The 19,299-nt window shown below is 39.4% G+C and overlaps 1 protein-coding gene and 1 long non-coding RNA gene across 2 annotated transcripts in view; both read left to right on the top strand.

Moving 5' to 3' along the window:
- The window catches only part of LOC123653285, a 2,318-nt gene extending 624 nt beyond the window's left edge, over positions 1-1,694 (top strand). The window contains exon 2 of the long non-coding RNA XR_006743015.1: positions 1,352-1,694. This is a non-coding gene — a long non-coding RNA (uncharacterized LOC123653285). The remainder of the gene's footprint in view (positions 1-1,351) is intronic.
- DCTN6 (dynactin subunit 6) overlaps positions 1-19,299 on the top strand; it is a 24,568-nt gene extending 5,269 nt beyond the window's left edge. Inside the window, exons 3-7 of the mRNA XM_036458305.2 lie at positions 9,537-9,642; positions 11,008-11,096; positions 12,249-12,296; positions 14,561-14,703; positions 18,584-19,299. Coding sequence (XP_036314198.1) covers positions 9,537-9,642; positions 11,008-11,096; positions 12,249-12,296; positions 14,561-14,703; positions 18,584-18,682 — 485 coding nt within the window. The 3' untranslated portion in view covers positions 18,683-19,299. The remainder of the gene's footprint in view (positions 1-9,536; positions 9,643-11,007; positions 11,097-12,248; positions 12,297-14,560; positions 14,704-18,583) is intronic.

Here is a 19,299-nt window from a genome sequence, read left to right as displayed (position 1 = left end):
ATTTATTTATTTATTTATTTATTTTTCTCCTTTCCTCTCTCTCTAAAAATTAATAAAAACATATCCTCGGGTGAGGATTAAAACAAAAACATCTAGAAGTAGGTAGGTAATTCAGGGCTGGTCAATTGATTGTCCAGGAATCCCAACCTTGCAGGCCAGAATGTGATGACTTAAAGTATCAAGTGTGATGTTAAGAAAGGGGAGGAGTGGAGACAAAAGAGTGTACCTCTCAGTTGAGTCAGCTCCCTTTAAAATGTCATTCTGAAAGTTCCAAGTAACCCTTCTGTGTGATCGAATGCCTTAGACTTAGTCTTATGGACACATGTAGCAGCTGTAGGGAAGAAGGCTGGGAATGTAGTCTTAACTCATCTTTTTGCTTCCCTTAACAAAATAGGATTCTGTTACAAGGAAAAGGGGAGAATGGATACCCAGAGGCAATTAGCAGTTACTGTCGCATGCAAACTAAGTTTCTACCTTCTAGACTTTTGAAGGATTAAATAAAAGAATATTTGGGGAAGTGATTGCCTGCAGCCTAACACATAGTGAGCACTCAATAAAAGTTAGCTAACATAGCGAACTGATAAATCTTGTCAGGGTAGCCTTGCTAGAGATCAATTCCAACATTTAAAACAATCGAACAGTTCAACCTGTGGCAACTTATATGCCCATAACTAAGTTCCCCCAGGTTCTTTTACATGTTTTTACTGGATATGGTCCCCAGAGTAGAGGTAACGTGAATTAAGTACATTTTCAGAGAGAAAATATGCCTTGTTCCCTTAAAGTAACAGTATCTTTCTTTAATAGGAAAAAAATCTTATAAATTTTAGTAAGTCTAATCTTTCAACCAATTTAGGCATCATGTCGTATAAAACTAGTAAAGATTGTGCCAGTTGTTAAGGAACATCTTAGGAATTTGTCAGGTTGGATTTATCTTAAATTGATCAAATTTTGAAGTTTAGAAGGTGACCCTATTTATTTTCAGTTTTATGTTAATTCTTTAACTCTTCAACTACCTGCAAACTCTGTTTGAGGAGAAATTAGGCCATATGTTTATCAAAACAGTCTTCTGCATTATTTCTATTCTGGTATTTTTATGGTTTTCATCATGATTTGAGGAATGACATCTAATATTAGCTCACAAGATATTCTATAATTAGAAGGAAAATAATACTAAAATAATGTAGTTATTTGTATAAACTCTTCCTTTCATTCTACTTGTCCATTTTAAAGAATAAGTTTACATTATCCTCTCTTGTCTGATATCTCTACAGGCATACATGCACAGACAGTATACCTATATATATGTTTGTTTATATATTTCAGATTTGAAATAACTCCTGTTTTTTTGCAGAAGCTTCTCTAGAATAGCTTTATTTACCCTATGAAAAGAAAAGGTCGACCACTGGACCACTGCATAGGATTGGGGCATGAGGGTCTCAGCAGTCAGCATTCCGAATCTCTTCTATTTCTCCCTCTCTCCTTTACTACTTTGTGCTCCTCTCCTTTCTTTATCCCAATTATCCTCCTACTTCCCCTAAGTGTTGAAATCATGTAAGTCAATATAGTACTAACTAAATATTTCCATATAATATTTGACCACTAGCTGATAGGAAATCTGATGGTTAGAATATAAAATGACAGTTCAACACAGATTTTCAGTGATGGATTGTAACATAAGAAGTAATAATTTTTTTTTAATGGATCTAAGTTAATATGTGTTATGTTTACTTTGACCCTTTTTTAGAACAAGAAAATTTGCTCAAATACTTTATAGAAATATATCTACTTTAAAAATTAAGGAAAAGAGCCGAAACCGGTTTGGCTCAATGGATAGAGCGTCGGCTTGGGGACTGAAGGGACCCGGGTTCGATTCCGGTCAAGGGCATGTACCTTGGTTGCGGGCATATCCCCAGTAGGGGGTGTGCAGGAGGCAGCTGATCGATGACTCTCTCTCATCAATGTTTCTGACTCTCTATCTCTCTCCCTTCCTCTCTGTACAAAATTAATAAAATATATTAAAATAAATAAATAAATAAATAAATAAATAAATAAATAAATAAAAATTAAGGAAAAGATTCAGAAGTAATATAGTTACCCATTGTCTTATCTTCCACAATTCTGGTCTCATTTTCATGATATGCGTTTCTTATCTTTAATTGTACATATATAAATATGGAAATTTCCCAGAATTGATATTTAGATAGCCGTTTCTATCATTGTTATATTTGGTATAAAATATCTTTATCCTTTGGCTACTATTTTTTAAAAATTTAAAAAATTGATTTTAGAGAGAAAATAAACGTGAGAGGGAGAGAGAGAGAGAGAGAGAGAGAGAGAAGCATTGATTTGTTGTACTACTTATGTACACATTCATTGGTTGCTTTTTTTAAAAAAAATTTTGTTTTTAATCCTTACCCAAGGATATTTTTTTTTTAATTGATTTTTGGAGGGAGAGGAAGGAAGTAAGAGAAAGAGAGGAACATCGATTGATTGTTTCCCATATGTGCCCGATCTGGGTTCAAACCCACATCCTAGGTATGTGCCTTGACCTGGAATCAAACCCCAACCTTTTGGTGTACAGGACGCTCCAACCAACCGAGCCTCCTGGTCAGGGCCATTGGTTGCTTCTTATATGTGCCCTGACCAGAGATCACACCCACAACTCTGATGTATCAGGATAATGCTCTAAACAAGGGAGCTGGCCAGAGCATCCTTTGGCTACTATTAGTTCATCTTTTTTATATAATACATCAAATTAGAAAGCTCCTGGGCAATTTATATATATTAAAGCCTGAGTGACCGTTCAACTGGTAGCTATGATGCACAGTGACCACCAGGGGGCAGACACTCAACGCAGGAGCTGCCAAGTCACCGGTGACTTGGCAGCTGCAGTTCTCTGGTGATGCACTTGGAACCAGAAAGGAGGGAGCTGGATTCTGGGGTGCATCACCCAAGTACTGCCTTCTTGCAATCTGGGACCCCTCAGGGGATGTCCGAGAGCTGGTTTCCACCTGATCCCCGCAGGCCAGGCCGAGGGACCCCACCAGAGCATGAATCTGTGCACTGGGTCTCTATTATAATTATAGAGTTAAATCACAGAGATAAATTATTCAATTAAAACTTGCTTTCCCTGCCATGTTTTATTTTTCACTTTATGGCTTTTATTGTTTTTGTTTTATATTAATTTGCCAGAAGAATTAGTTTGTCTTTTTTCTGTTGTGCTGTGGATATAGAGATTTGAGCATTTAATACAGCTGCTTTCTGGATTAAGTGGCAATAAATTCAAGTGTAGTTTAACGTATAGATTTTTCAGGATGTTATATATAACTTTTTATCCCCGCATTGGTTATACTCTTACTATATTATACCATTCTGAAATATTTGGGGGGGGGGGGAATGGTTTCCTTTGCTGTGTGTTTCAGTGTAGTAGAACCCTAGAAAATCAGGTGTCTGGTTAAACAAAGAAACTACAATAGTCCGAAGCTTTGAAGTATTTTCCTTAACCAGAAGCCCCATGACTCGAGGTGGCTCTGGAGCTGCTTCATTAGAGGCTGCTGAGAACAGACCGTGGGGAGAATAACAGCTCTCTTGTTAATTGTAATGTGGGTAAACGCGGTTTCATAACACCAAGCCTGCTTTTAATTAGACTGCCTTGATTTATGGGCCATGCATTACTTCCTGTAGATTTTATTTTGAATGCTGAAGATATTTCAGAAAAGTACCATAAACACAGTCCTGTAGTCCCATAATAGGGTGAGAGGCCACCGTCTCCTGGGTCGGGACCGGGCTTGGCTGAGACATATAGCGTGAAGGCAGAACTTGGCACAGTGTAAAAGCTCTGTGATGGAAACACTTTGTCCCACTTTATTCTGTCTTTCTCTTTATTGTAGTTTTTAATTTACAATAGATCAAAAGCTTCCCTTTTATTGTGGAAATCTTTTTCCATCAGGCAGAACAGTGGCTTTGACTTGAGAAATTCATGGACTACAAAGCAGTTCTTACAGGTACTTCAACGTGCAGGTCAAAGGAATTGTTTTAATTTTCAAAAGAAAGCTTGTGGCTTTTTCAGCTAGTTATTGACATGAAAACGAACTCAAAGATTGCTTTCTGTGGCAAGGATGGAGAGGGAAAATGTCCTTAACCATATGAGGAGAATGGAAATTTGATGCAAGGAATGTCTCTCTGGCTATGTTGCATCAAGCCCAGCCAACCATTTAGAAAAATATTTCATCAGCCAGTAGGGCAGCTCCAACTCTAGACACATTTATCCAAACAAGGAGATAAGCCAAATAGGGCTTCACCACATGTGGTAAGAAAATATACAAACTCCTCTCCCAGAAAGATCCCAAGAAGGTTCACAACATCTTTAAAAAAAAAAACAACAAAACAAAAAAACAACTTTCCATAGTTTAAAGCATTTTAACCTCAAGACCCTTAAACTTGGTTTGAATTCAGACCCATTCTACAATAGGTAAAAGTGCTTCTTGCATTCAGAAAAGCATGGAGAAAACGGTGTCCACAGTTCAGCATGCTGTCGCTGTCCGGGTGCCTGCCTCCAGCACAAAACCACGCCGAGACAGAATTGCATTGGACGCATCCTTTAAGAAGTTCACCACTCCAACATGTCGTCACTGGTCCGAATGTACTACAGTGATTGATACCATATTTACTACCAATTTATCAGCTGGAATAGAAACACCCACGAGCCCAGGGTTTGGCTGGTGAGAAGCAAACACAGTCTTATGTAATGGACAGCAGTGAATCCATGCTTGGGTTCGCAATCCTTCGCTCCAACTGGCCCTCCAAAGTCAATGCAAGAGCTCTGCTCTCTGGGCATGCCACACACAGGGCAGTCACAGACTGGCCGGACAGTCCTGAGCACAGACATTGCAGATTTAACCACAGGGGCTGGTGACTGCCACCTGGAGTGCTCACTAGTGCATGCCTATTAGGGGCAGGGGGAGGGGGGTGGGGAGGAGGAGACAGGGCCTGTGCTCCATGCAAATTATGGTGGACCTGGGCAAATTTGGACTTTCTTTCAAAACAGGAGAGACCATTTAATCTTTCTTCCCAAATACGAAAATAAGTGCATACAGCTAGTACAAAATTAAAGAAGTTCACATTTACTGAAGTTCACATATTCTAACCTTTTTAATCTCTGCCCACAAAAGATCTATAGGAGGCTTAGGGGAACGATTCAGTTTTTTGTGGCCCATGACATTTGCTGGTACTTCACAACTCTCATGTTATTTCAGCCCAGACGCACCAGGACTTGTAGTTTGGCAGTGCCGCCACCAGGTGGAGGTAGTGTCTTAAACACAGAGGTAGTGTCTCACTCCCAGGGCAAGGCCCTCAGATTTAAAACCAGCTTTCCAGTTATGTACTAACTTATTAATAATGATGATTAAATATAACCATTAAATATAAGGAAACACCTGGCTAAAATAGTTCAGGCATTTTTTATTTTTATTTTTTTTTTCATTTTTTTTATTAAATTATTATCTGTGTACATATTTTAACATTGCCCCCCCCCCCATATATACCCTAGTTCAGGCATTTTTTAAATATCATGTAAGAAGACATGAGATGGGATTAGTTTAATTTTTAAAAATTTGTGTTTATCTGTCTTGTTTTTTTGTATAATTAGCATGTATTATATCATCTTTGAAAGGGAATAAAGCAAATTCTAAAGAAACACAGGTCCCAGTGGTACCTTTGTCTTGTTAGTCTATTCTGGGAAATCTTCTTGCAAGTCTGCTTGTTATCAGAAGCTGCCACTTGACCAGCTGAATATCCAGTGTTTCCGGCTACTTATCTCACAATGGCAAAGGATCTGCTTTTTATCACAGTCTTGATGATCTCCTCCTCCTGTTCACAATTTTTAATACTAGTGTAAAAGATACCCGTAAGACTCGTTTTACTACCTTAAAATAAGGGGCAGAAATCTCTCTCCTGGTTAAAAGGATGTAGTATCCTGATGACCCTTTTCTTCTGTGTCCCTGACCAGGAGTTACTTTGCTGACCATGATAAAGCGATTTGCTAGCTCTCAGTGTCAGATAGGAATGGGCCTCTGTTTTTTTAAGAACTATGGACCAGACCCCATGATCTCCCTTTCAAACATTATTTCCTGTAATTCACCCCATTATGTGGTTATTGATCTCATCTTTTTGTAGATGGGAAAACTGGCTTTTGAAAGATGAAGCACATAGATGAGGCTAGAGTCTAGACTTTCTAGACACGGGTTGGGGTGCTGGCTGGGGCTTTCATTACAAAAGAAACTCAAAATAGGTTGTGTCCCTTTACCATAGAGCATTTTGAAGTAAAATGTAAATCTAGGATTGTGCAAACTACATGCTGAAATTGGTTCAGACAGCTGGAAGAGACCCAGTGTTTGCTTCAACATGGTTTCACACTTCATCCAGAGTGATAACATCTAAATGCCCATTATGAAGGAATTGGTTAAGTAAATTATGGCATATTCACATGATGTGAAATACTATTTAGCCATTAAAAATAATATCTACTTGGGTGTACTTTTATGGGAAATGACCATGACTTATTAAGTGAAAAAAAGCAAATTATAGAATAGGCACTATCCCTTTTTTTTTTTTTTTTTTTAATCTGTGCTTGTAATCCATATTTTTTTCTCCTTCCAGTTGAATTTACTTTTTGCCTGTCTAATGAGATATGGCTATATAAGTGCTATTATTATATATACAATAGCACTTAAGTCTGGAATATACCTCGGACTTTTACCTAAAAATAGTTACATCTAGGGCATGGGATTAGCATGAGAGGATCTTTGCACTCTTTGCTTTGTTTGAATTGTTTTGTAATGAGCATGTATTCCTTTAATAAATTGGGTGTATTTTCTTTTAATCTTCACTCAAGAATGTATATTTTTTGTTGTTGATTTTAGAGAGAAAGTGAGAGAAACATAAATCAACTACCTCCCATACATGCCCCAAAGGATCAAACCCGTAACCAAATTGTGTGTATTTTTTAACAACAACAAAAAAGACTAAGGTGTTCACAATCATGGTCAAGTTGAGAAGCTTCCCAAGGACCAAAGACACGCCATCTTCTATCCTGAAATCTGTCCTGAATTGGGGAATTTACTTCAGCAGCTGAAGGTTTGGGGACCCGGGGTTGATTCTATTGTAATTAGCTGGTTATTAATAACAGGAACGAAGCAAAGGGAAGGCCAGACATTATAGGATTGTTCCCTGCAAACCATTGGGACTGGGCAAAGGGGAGAAAGACACATGCCCAGTAAAGTTGGGGTGACAAGGAAGGTGCCGTGTCAGTCACATCTGGGAACAGAGGTCATTGGCCAGAATGGGCGTGGTCACAGCAAGTGTGTGAAGAGTTGGGATACTTAATTCCGTGAAAAAGGAGTTCACTGCCTTGTGCTCTTGGCTCTCTTGGGACTCGCCTTACTCAGTGCTGGTGGGGCTCTTTTGCTCCTGCTTTCGCACAGCCATGAGGACCCACACACAATGGACTAACGGACTGTAACTAGTCTGATGTTAAACTGGACCCAGTTCCACTATAGAAAGAAAACTCTGGACGCTGGCTCTGGTTTATTATTATTTTTTAATCCTTACCCAAGGATATTTTCCCATTAATTTTTAGGGAGAGTGAAAGGGAGGAAGAGAGGGCAGGGAGGAGAGAGAGAGAAACATCGATTGGTTGCCTCCCACACACACCCGGTCCAGGGCTGGGGGGCGGGGAGAGAGAGGGAGGGAGGGAGGGAGAGAGAGAGAGAGAGAGAGAGAGAGAGAGAGAGAGAGAGAGAGAGAGAGAAAGAAACATCGATGTGAGAGAGACACACCGATTGGTTGCCTCCCACACACACCTGGTGCAGGGCTGGGGATCGAACCTGCAGCCCATTCATGTGCCCTTGTCGGGGAATTGAACCCATGACCCTTTGGTGCCCAGGCTGACACTCTAACCACTGAATCATACTGGCCAGAGCTGGCTGTGGTTTTAGCTCTACTAAATCCTCAGCTGCACATCTCCCAGGACTGGATTAAGGGAAATGGAACTCTGGAAACGCACAGGTGTAACTCCGTGGAAATAAAGCTCTCTACGATATCTCCTCCTGAGGGGGCCTCTGGATATGATTATTCCAGTGGAACCCCGAGAACCCCACTCCCGCTAGCAACGGGAAGAGACAAGCCACATTTTTCTCCCATGACAGAGTGACAGAAAGAGCAAAGCTGCTCTCTTGTTATATCTTACCAGACCGAGTGTGCTTTGACTGTGCATCCTGTGGTAGCTCCCCCCACCCCTTTGTCAATCTCCAGCTCCTCGTTGTCAGGGAAAAAATAAGCTGCCCTCGAGGCTTTGGGCACCTCATTCATTCTAGTACACTTGTGAGTGAGTGTGTGAAGCGCTCCCGGTTTTTAAGATGACAGGCTCAGAGGGCAAAAACAAAATGTCCCTTTTGTTTCCGCATAACATACAGCACCGAATCTTGCCTGTCACAAGCAGATCACGATTACTGAATAAATTAGCAATTTATACAACTGGATTTCATGGCCAGTGTCTCCCTCCCCACTTTCTGCCAACACTCTGCCTCTCTCTTTTATCCGTTACTTCCTGCCGGTTTACCAATGAAAATAGCTTTGGAATTGGGATGGGCAGAGTGGGTGTTGGAGGGCGAGGCTAAAATGAGGTTGTTTTCTCCTCAGGGGTTTCGTTATCACCGGCTTGGGGGCCCTGTGGGTGGGTGGGAGCCGGGAGAGGGGTGTGGTGGCATTCCAGAGCCTGTGGGGAAGGTGACGTGTGAGAGCCCTTTCCTGCCGCCTGAGCTGGGAGTCACTGCCTCAGGTCTCCCGGCATCAGAGTACAGGCCTCCAGAAATCCCATTCGGCTCCTTCCACCGGCTCCCTTCAACCTTTTACTGGTTAAAGGTCACGTCCTAGACCAGACAACAGAAGCTCTGCTTCCTCCCCATGGGTAAACTTGTATAGGGATAGCGGCAAAGTAACAAAGCTAAGGTTAGTTTCCGTATTTTCTGACTCCCATCCCACCCCTGTTCCCTCTTTAATCATTTAACAGACAGACTGACCCTGTAGTACACTAGCATAAGGAAGTGTTAGGTGGTTCACCTTTGCGAAGGAAAGGAAGGAAGAGAATTAACTTTTATTGCCAACTATGTGTCAGAAGGCCGGCTCTACAAATATTATCTCATCGAATCCTTACAACAAACAGCAAGCCTGGTATTTTCACCACCTCCCTTTCGCCGCCGAGATAACAGGGCCTTCAACATAGAGGGCGAGCCAGGGCTGTCTGGCTCCAACGCCTGGGCTGTCTCCACTCACCTTGGTTTGAGATTTGGCACCAAATGCTCATGATAACAGCCGAGGAGATAACATTCGCAGAGTGCCTTGTGTGGTGCCTGGCACATACTTTAGAAAATGTTCCTCCCCACCGCCTCCCTCCACCCCCCCCCCCCACCTCAGTCACCTCCTGTGCTGTTTGAAGCAGAGGCTCCCCTGATCATCTCTTCCCACCATCCTTTTCACAGGACCCAGGACAGTGATCCACCCTAAAGCACGAATCATTGCGGAGGCCGGACCCATAGTGATTGGTGAAGGTAACCTGATAGAAGAACAGGCGCTGATCATAAATGCGTGAGTAAGACCCCTGCACATGCTCTGAACGAAGTGCCACAGATAGTGTTTTTATTAACTTCACCTACCTGCAGGAACCTTTCATACCTGACTTCTGGAAAGCCCATGGTGTTAGAACTAGAGAAGCATTAAGGATCATTTGCACAGAAGGGATTAGTAAATGAGGAAAGGAAAGACCAGGTGAGTGAAGAGACTGGTCCCAAGTGAGGCAGCTCCTTGGTGGGTGGCGGCAGACTAGACTCTCAATCCGATAATCTTCCCCTCACATACCACTACCTCCTCTACTCCGTAAGCAAACATTTCCCAGGAACCTCCAATGTCCCAAGTGCTATGCCGACCCCCACGATGAGCGTCTTTTGGTTGGATTTCTTGGTTCTAGCTCAAATGTTATCTTCATATTCTTTGAAGGGGTTTTATTTATATTTGAAAAAGTTGGGGTCCTAAAGGTGATTTTTAAAGATTAAAAAATAATAAAACATTAGAACATGTGCATGATCTTAGCGAGCTAGAGTGTAATACCTATGAAAATTTCTTAAGCATGTCAGCAGGAAATTCAAGCTTATACCTATTAGGTATATATTATATAGCAATAATGTGTGGAATTTTTAACAAAGACCTTGGGAAAATATTTAACTGATAAAGAGATTTCTTTTGGACGGGAGGTCTTAAAGCTTACTTAGGATTTGGGAGTTTCTTACTATATTAAGCAATTTCTTTTTAAAATATATCTGGGCACCTTTATCATGAGTCTTATTAATAATAGCTATATTCTGCAGTAACTCAGCTGTCGGGGATAAACCATTTTAAAATGACTTCCTTCTCTTAGAGCACAAATTGTGCGTGCATACACACACAGGGACCCTGACCCAAGACTGAACCCAAAACCTTGGTGAATCCAGACGACGCCAATTGAGCCATCCAGGTTACCAGGGCTTAGACCACAAACATTTATGTTCAGTATTTCAGCTAACCACCTGACAGCATAAAACAATCATTTTACGTGAATATCTGTTTACGAATGAGTATTAAGAATGGAAAATGTTCAACTTAGGCATGATTTTGATTCCAATTCAACAAGCTAAAAGTCATAGCCAGTATCTTTCTTACCTTGTCTTGGAGAAGACCCTCTGAGCTTTGAGTGTAAAAAATAAAAGGAAGGCTCTCTTCCTGTGACTTCTGTACATTTCAGTACTTATTTTTTAACTCCGAATCAAGTATAAGGAATAAATAATTCACTTGGATTAAGAAGTTACTTATTTTAAGCTTGATAAGGTAAAATTGAGAGAATGAACCCAAATTCTAAAATTGGAGAATTATTATACATATTCCATTACTGAGTTGATGATTTGTCTCTTCTTTTTATAGTTACCCTGATAATATCACCCCTGACACTGAAGATGTGGAACCCAAACCTATGATCATTGGCACCAACAACGTGTTTGAAGTTGGCTGTTGTATCCTTTACAACAATTTAGGACAAACCATTCCTGGCTGCTTTTTAATTCCTAAGACTTTGTAGAAATTGTCATAGTTTATTGATCAAATATATTTATTATGTATGTATTAATTACATTTTTAGGGATTCACTTTCCAGTTCTTTGAGAAGATACAGTTGCAGTGTATCAGAAAAATGATTCCCCCTCTTCTACTGAATGACCCAGGAGAGTAAAGAAAGAATGCCATTTTCAGATGTGCTTGCACACAGGTGTACACACACAAACACACCTTTAGCTTAGCATTTTGAAGGCACCATCTTGTTCTTGTAACCTGTTGACAGGTAGCAATGACTAAGTGACAATAGACACAGAAACAGTAAAACTAGCTTCTGTCCTGACGGAAGAACCACGATTGCTTCCATTTGACTTCCTATATAGCTTTAGGGTGATAGTACATCGTCTGAAGCAAGGAAATGGTGGATGAGGATGAAAATATTTCATTGTTTTTCCCCCTGAGTGCTTGATTTTTTTGTATTAAAAAAAGATGGTAAAGATTTTTTTTTTATGTTGTCAGAAAAATATTATTTTATAACGGAAAATACTTGGGAGGAGAAAAAGCTAAATGTTTAACAATAGCAAAACATTTATGTAAAACATAAAATGGACTATTGTGACCATTAAGCGGCCATTTAAAATTATGTTTTTAACAATTTTAATGGTATGTAATAATGCTCATAAATTTAAAGGGACCAAATAAAGTGAGCTGCAAAAGTTCATACAGCTTGATTTTGTAGTTTGATTCCCAGTTATATAAAGGGAAATATACATAATTATATAAAGTTATATCAAACCATCAACAGTGTAATCACTAAGTTATTGAGTGATAGGTATTTAACTTTTTAAAAACAATTATGGAAGTATGTTACTCTTAGAATTGGGGCATGAGGTGCTCATTTCTTTAAAAGACATAGAAGCTATTTATTTATTCTTAGAGATATTTACATCGAAAGATTAAAACGTTACTTTCAGTCACCCCTGAGCAAGAAATTTTGGCCAGGCTGAGCTTGCATGGCCCTTCCCACACCTGTCCTCTGCCCCAGGCAGGAAAAGGTCATAGTGAATTAGGGGGAGAAGGAACATATTTAATATTCACTTAACTCTGGCTTACAGATTCCCAAGCCATGAAAATGGGAGATAATAATGTTATTGAATCAAAAGGTAAGCTATGTTGGCAGTTTTATTGTGAAAAGTGATTTCCTCCTTTCTCTTTATGGTATCTGGAATGCAACCTAAGTAAAGGCATACCTCACTTTAGTATGCTTTCCAGATAATGGGTTTTAATCAACATCCAGGCAAGACCCTCTACCAACAAAAAGATTACAGCTTGCTAAAGGCTCAGATAATGGTTAGCAATAAAGTATTTTTTTAATTAAGGTGTGCACATTTTTTCTTTAGACATAATGCTGTTGTACACTTAGTAGACTACTGTGTAGTATAAACATAACTTTTATATGCACTAGAAAGTCAAAATTTTTGTGACTCGTTTTATTGCAGTATTTGCTTTATTGTGGTAGTCTGGAACCAAACCTGCAATATGTTCAAGGTTTACCTCTACAAACTATGGCAAAGTGGTATGCGTGGGAGTGGACTAAAATAGCTGTGAGATAATTCCGTTCTTTGCCTGTAAGGATTCCAATCCAGTAATGAATTTAATACATTAAATTAAAAATTCAGTTGTGTATATTTAAATCAGAACTGAAATTTATGGAAAGTGTAAATGAAAGTTTGGGAAAAGATTTCTACTAAATAATGCACTAATGTCAATGATAATTTAGTGGATTAATGTTATTGTAGAATTGTTAAAAACCAGTTTGTCACCCAAACCGATTTGGCTCAGTGGATAGAGCATTGGCCTGCAGACTGAAAGATCCCAGGTTCGACTCCAGTCAAGGGCACGTACCTTGGTTGCGGGCACATCCCCAGTGGGGGTTATGCAAGAGGCAGCTGATCAATGATTCTCTTTCATCGATGTTTCTCTCTGTCCCTCTCCCTTCCTCTCTGTAAAAAATCAATAAAATATTTTTAAAAACTCAGTTTGTCTAGCCATTTGCTTTATTTAATTAAAATATATATATATATATATATTTTTTTTTTTTATTGATTTCAGAGAGAGAGGGAGAGGTAAAGAGAGATAGAAACATCAGTGATGCAATAGAGTCACTGATTGGCTGCCTTCTGCATGCCCCACACTGGGGACTGAGCCTGAAACTCGGGCATGTGCCCTGACTGGGAATTGAACTGTGACCTCCTGAGCCACTCCAGCCAGGCCATTGCTTTTTTTAATTTCAGGTCTACTACCCTAGCCAATCAGGAACAGATCTAAGCTACATATCATAAATGGGGCCAGGCAGGAGTTCATGGAAAGCCACCAACCACGACTGGGAAGTAGCTCCAAGAACTTGTCCCATGAAGGTCCAGAAAGACTCTGCACAATGAGACTTCTTTAGGATAATGCTTTATCTTCCTTGGTTCTCATTGGCATGAAATAAAATGCTTTTCTTTTTAAATAATGAAATTAGAATTTTCTGATTCCACTTAGTGGCTTTATTTTATTTTATTATTTTTTAATATATTTTATTGACTTTTTACAGAGAGGAAGGAGAGAGAGAGAGAGCAAGAAAAGTCGATGAGAGAGAAACATCGACCAGCTGCCTCCTGCACACCCCCCACCGGGGATGTGCCCGCAACCAATGTACATGCCCTTGACCGGAATCGAACCTGGGACCCTTCAGTCAGACCGACGCTCTACCACTGAGCCAAACCGGTTTCGGCTTAGTATTTTTGTTTTGTTTTGTTTTGTTTTTTAAATATTTTATTGATTTTTTACAGAGAGGAAAGGAGTGAGATGGAGAGCTAGAAACGTCGATGAGAGAGAAACATCAACCAGCTGCCTCTTGCACACCCCACCACCGGGGATGTGCCTGCAACCAATGTACATGCCCTTGACCGGAATCGAACCCGGGACCTTTCAGTCCGCAGACTAACGCTCTACCACTGAGCCAAACCGGTCTTGGTGGCTTAGTGGTTTTATTTTAATTTGGTTGCCAATTATTATTACCATTGTCATTGTCATTTTCTATTTATTATATACTTATTATGTGTCAAACCTGTGCTCAGCCCTATACATTTACTATCCCATTTTATTTCTTACAACAAAATGAAAAAGTTTCCATTTATTGATAAACTTGCTCAGAGAATTTACAGTGACTGCCCAAGGTCACTCAGTAAATCAGCAGCAGAGCTCGGTTTTGAATACTAGTCTGGTACGTGCCTCTGTGTTACTCAAATTCTCAAATGAAGTGTTTTCTTAAATTTTTTTTCTTAAGCCAGTTTGCATTTTTATACCTAAATCATCATAGAAAATAAGAGTGTTCTAATCAGTTGATGCCTTAATTGTAATTCTTCCTTTGTTTTCCCTGCAGCATACGTAGGCAGAAACGTAATATTGACAAGTGGTTGCATTATTGGGGCTTGTTGCAACCTAAATACATTTGAAGTCATCCCTGAGAATACAGTGATCTATGGTGTAGATTGCCTTCGTCGGGTGCAGACTGAGCGACCGCAGGTACCATAACCTCTTTCTAGAGAGTTCTTTCTAGCTGCTATTTTCCCCAAAATACCACATAATTGTTTTAATGGGGCAGCAAGTCCACTATTTAAAAAAAGCTCATGATTACAATAAAACATCACAGAAACATTCCTAAAATTAGAATTTATCTGCAGTGGAATTATTCACTCTTTAATTAATATAAGAAATATGCACAATATGACAATGACAAACTTGATTATAGGAAAAGAAAATTCAGAGATGTTATTCCTAAATGTATTTCCTTATGTATTTTCACTGAAGATTTATCACAAAATCTTAAAAAGTATTGATTCCTCCTAAAATATCAATCTTCAAGAGTTAGGAGTGACTCTACCGAATTTATACTGGACAGTCAGCTGGGGTTCATCAATTAGTTTACTAACAGAGGTTGAAAATAATACAGCATGTGAATATCCAGATGTGTTTGGATAATTTCCTGGCTTATGAGAAATTATCCCCTCCTAATAATCAAGAGTAACGAAGAGCACGTATTTGGAGTTTCTTGTGAGAGCAGTAGATGAATAAGAAAGGGCATTTGGAACTTCCTTTTGACATCTGATCGGAATCTGGCACCTCATTGGTTGGCACACTCGTATACTTTTTTTAGTTACCCAACCTCCTTCCACTCCTCCAGAAGAAAATATTTTTCAAGACATTTATTACTTTGCCTCTGATTCTTAGCCATATTTTATCAGAAATTTAAACTCTAGTGTTTTGGGGTTATTCTATTTCTGTAATGTTTGCCTTTTATTATTACTGCTAGAGGCCCAATGTACAAAATTCATGCAAGGGGCTCGGGACCCCCACCCACTGGTTATTCTGAAGGTTGTTCTGCCATCCAGTCTAATTGGCATATTAGCTCTTTATTATATAGGGCTATTATTAGAATCAAGTATTCTATCGACTGAAAAGGAAAAAAACAATCCCATATTTTTTACTGTCTTTCTACATAACAGCAAAAGTGATTAAAGAGGGAGAAATGAAGCTGGAGCTGGGGAAGGGAGATTAGAATTGAGAAGGAATAGCTGATATTTAATACACAATGGTATGCAACACTTTTCATAAAGATTATGTAGAAGTTCTCATTGAAAAATGATTCCTCATGGACAGATACATGCAAAAGAATGAAACTAGATCACCAACTTACACCATACACAAAAATAAACTCAAAATGGATACAGGACTTAAACATCAGACGGGAAACCATAAAAATACTAGAATTATCCACAGGCAGCAAAATCTCAGACATATGCCAAAAGAACTTCACTGATACTGCCCCTAAGGCAATGGAAGCTAAAGAGAAAATAAACAAATGGGACTACATCAAAATAAAAAGCTTTTTTACAGCAAAAGAAACCATCAACAAAACAACAAGAAAGCCCACTGTGTGGGCGAACATATTTGCAAATGTTACCACTGATAAAAGTTTAATCTCCAACATCTACAAACAGCTTATACAACTAAATAAAAGGAAAATGAATGATCCAATTAAAAAATGGGAAATGGACCTCAAAAGAAGACAGAAGGAAGGCCAAAAGGCACATGAAAACATGCTCAAAGTCACTAATTATCCGAGAGATGCAAATCAAAACAACAATGCGGTACCATCTCACACCTGTCAAAATGGCCAACATCAACAAATCAACAAACGACAAGTGTTGGCGAGGTTGCAGAGAAAAAGGAACCCTCATGCACTGCTGGTGGGAATGCAGACTGGTGCAACCACTGTGAACAGTGTGGAGTTTCCTCAAAAAACTAAAAATGGAACTCCCATTTGACCCAGTAATTCCACTCCTAGGAATATATCCCAAGAAACTAGAAACACCAATCAGAAAGGATATATGGACCCCTATGTTCATAGCAGCACAATCTACAATAGCTAGAATTTGGAAACAGCCTAGTTGCCCGTCAGCAGATGATTGGATCAAAAAACTATGGTACATCTACACAATGGAATACTATGCTGCCATAAAAAAGAAGGAATTCTCATCATTTGCAGCAACCTAGATGGAATTGGAGAACATCATGCTGAGTGAAATAAGCCAGTCAATGAAAGAGAAACACCACATGATCTCACTCATTTATGGTTAATAAAGAACATTATAAACTGATGAACCAAAAGATAGATATAAAGACAATAAAGCAACAAGTAGACTGTCAAATTACAGCAGGTAGGGTAGGGAGATCTGGGAGAGATAATAGATCTTGTATACATGCATATAAGTACAACCAATGGACACAAAACTCTGGGGAGGGGGAGTATGTATGGGAGGGGGGGGGACAATGTTAAATTATGTACACAGATAATAAATGAATTTTAAAAAATGGGGGGGGGGAAAGAAAAGAAAAAAAGAAAAATGATTCCTCAGACTCAGTGAATCAGAGTGTCTAGGAGAGTGGTCAACAAACTCATTAGTCAACAGAGCCAAATATCAACCGTACAATGATTGAAATTTCATTTGAGAGCCACATTTTTTAAAGTTAAACTATATAAGTAGGTATATTGTTATTAACTTAATTAGGGTACCCCTAAGCTGGCCTTTGCTAAAAACTCAAAGATTAGTTTACTAACAGAGGTTGAAAATAAATACAGCTTGTGAATATGCAGGTGTGTTTGGATAATTTCCTGGCTTATGAGAAATTATCCCCTCCTAATAATCAAGAGTAAGGAAGAGCACATTACTCCAGCTCCAGCTTCATTTCTCCCTCTTTAATCATTTTTGCTGTTATGTAGGAAGATAGTGAAAAAATACAGGATTGGTTATTTCCTTTTCAGTCTACAGAAATAATTTGGCTCATGAGCCGCAGTTTGCCGACCACTGGTCTAGGGCAAGGACCTAAAATAATATTTTTCAAAGTTACTCTTAGGGAGGTTTACAACAGGGAAGCTTGAGCAAAGCTAGCATATGAAGAGTGAAGATCAGATGAGTATTGCAGGTGTGTGCTAGGTAGGTCTTGTGGAAAGCTGTGTACTCTGGGTATTTTACTTATGTTGTCTTCTGTAACTGGAATTTTTTAACATTTTAGAGGCCAGGGTGAAATCTATAAAAGCAGTGTTGAAAACTGAGTCATTTACATATTCTTATATATAAAACTAGAGGCTAGTGCATGAAATTCGTGTGGGGGGGGGGGTCCCCTCAGCCCAGCCTACACCCTTTCCAATCTGGGACCCTCTCAGGGTATGTCCGACTGCCAACATCCCTCTTGGACATCCCTCTCACAATCCTGAACTGCTGGCTCCTAATTGCTCACTTGCTTGCCTGCCTGGTCGTCCCTAAGTGCCCCCACTGCATGCCGGCCTTGTCGCACCCAACTGCCCCCATCTGCTGGCCTGGTTGCTCCCAATTGCCCCCCTCCTCCCCGCTGGCCTACTTGCCCCTCACTGCCTCCCTGCTGGCCTAATTGCCTGCAACTGCCCCCCCTGATGGCCTAGTCACCAACTGCACCTAGCCTGGTTGCCCCCAACTGTCCCCCTCTGCTGGCCTGGTCATCCCTAACTGCCCCCCCTGCCAGCGTAGTCACCCCAACTTCCTCCCTTTGCTGGCCTGGTCACCCCACGCAGCCTGCTTGTTCAGTCATTTGGTCATCCCTCACTAACCCCCCTGCCAGCGTGGTTGTAGGCAGCCATCTTGTGAGGGCGTGAGGGTCAATTTGCATATTACCTCTTTATTATATAGGATATTTGGCTTTTCTAATCAAATTTAATATATATGTTCACTGTAAATTTTCTTAAAAATGGGGTAAGCAGTAGTAAATCAGTGAGAATCATCTGTAATTCCATAATCTAGTGATCATCATTTCTATCTGTACTCGTAACTTTGCTTTCTGCTAGTTCTTAATGATCTTTTCATTTCAGCCCCAGACACTACAGCTGGATTTCCTAATGAAAATCTTGCCAAACTATCACCACTTAAAGAAGACTACAAAAGGAAGCTCAACTCCAGTTAAAAACTAAGAACAAGTTGTGACATCAAGATAATACTTTGTCTTTGACCACTGTCTTTTGAAAGGGCCACACTGTTTATGCCTTCTTAGCAGGTCACAGCATAATACATGTTGATTTTATTTTGTAAAACAAACTTAGAAAGGAAAGTGGTGGATTTTCATTATAACTGTTCTCTGTATTTTAATTAAATGTATTATTTTCCTATATCCCTGTTCCTTTTCTGATAGTTTACAGATTTTTGTTTCTTTTGTTATGTAAAATGTTAGATACAAATTTTATTTACACAAAAGACTACCTGTGATAAGGAAAGACATATTGTTATGTATTTATATTCTGCCACATACTAAACTAAATAAAAAATGTTGATGACAGGACTTTTAGTGAGCTTATTTTAATCAATTTTTCTATTTACCTTAGCTTTCCCAAAAATAACTCTTTTAATTTTTATTATATACTGGTTGTATTAAAGCTAATGTGTTTGCCTTTTCATTTGGTGGATTTGTAGCTTTTTAAAATGAGGTGAAATTTTAGCAACTATTGAATTAATTCATTTTGTTTCCAAGAAAAAAGTACTTTTTTCTTTTTAGTAAAACAAAAATGGTCAGGGAAAGATATCGTATTCAATA

The sequence above is a fragment of the Pipistrellus kuhlii genome, unplaced genomic scaffold, assembly GCF_014108245.1.
Source record: "Pipistrellus kuhlii isolate mPipKuh1 unplaced genomic scaffold, mPipKuh1.p scaffold_m20_p_3, whole genome shotgun sequence".
In the NCBI taxonomy this organism is placed as follows: Eukaryota; Metazoa; Chordata; class Mammalia; order Chiroptera; family Vespertilionidae; genus Pipistrellus; species Pipistrellus kuhlii.
This window is presented reverse-complemented; position numbering and strand designations above follow the sequence as displayed.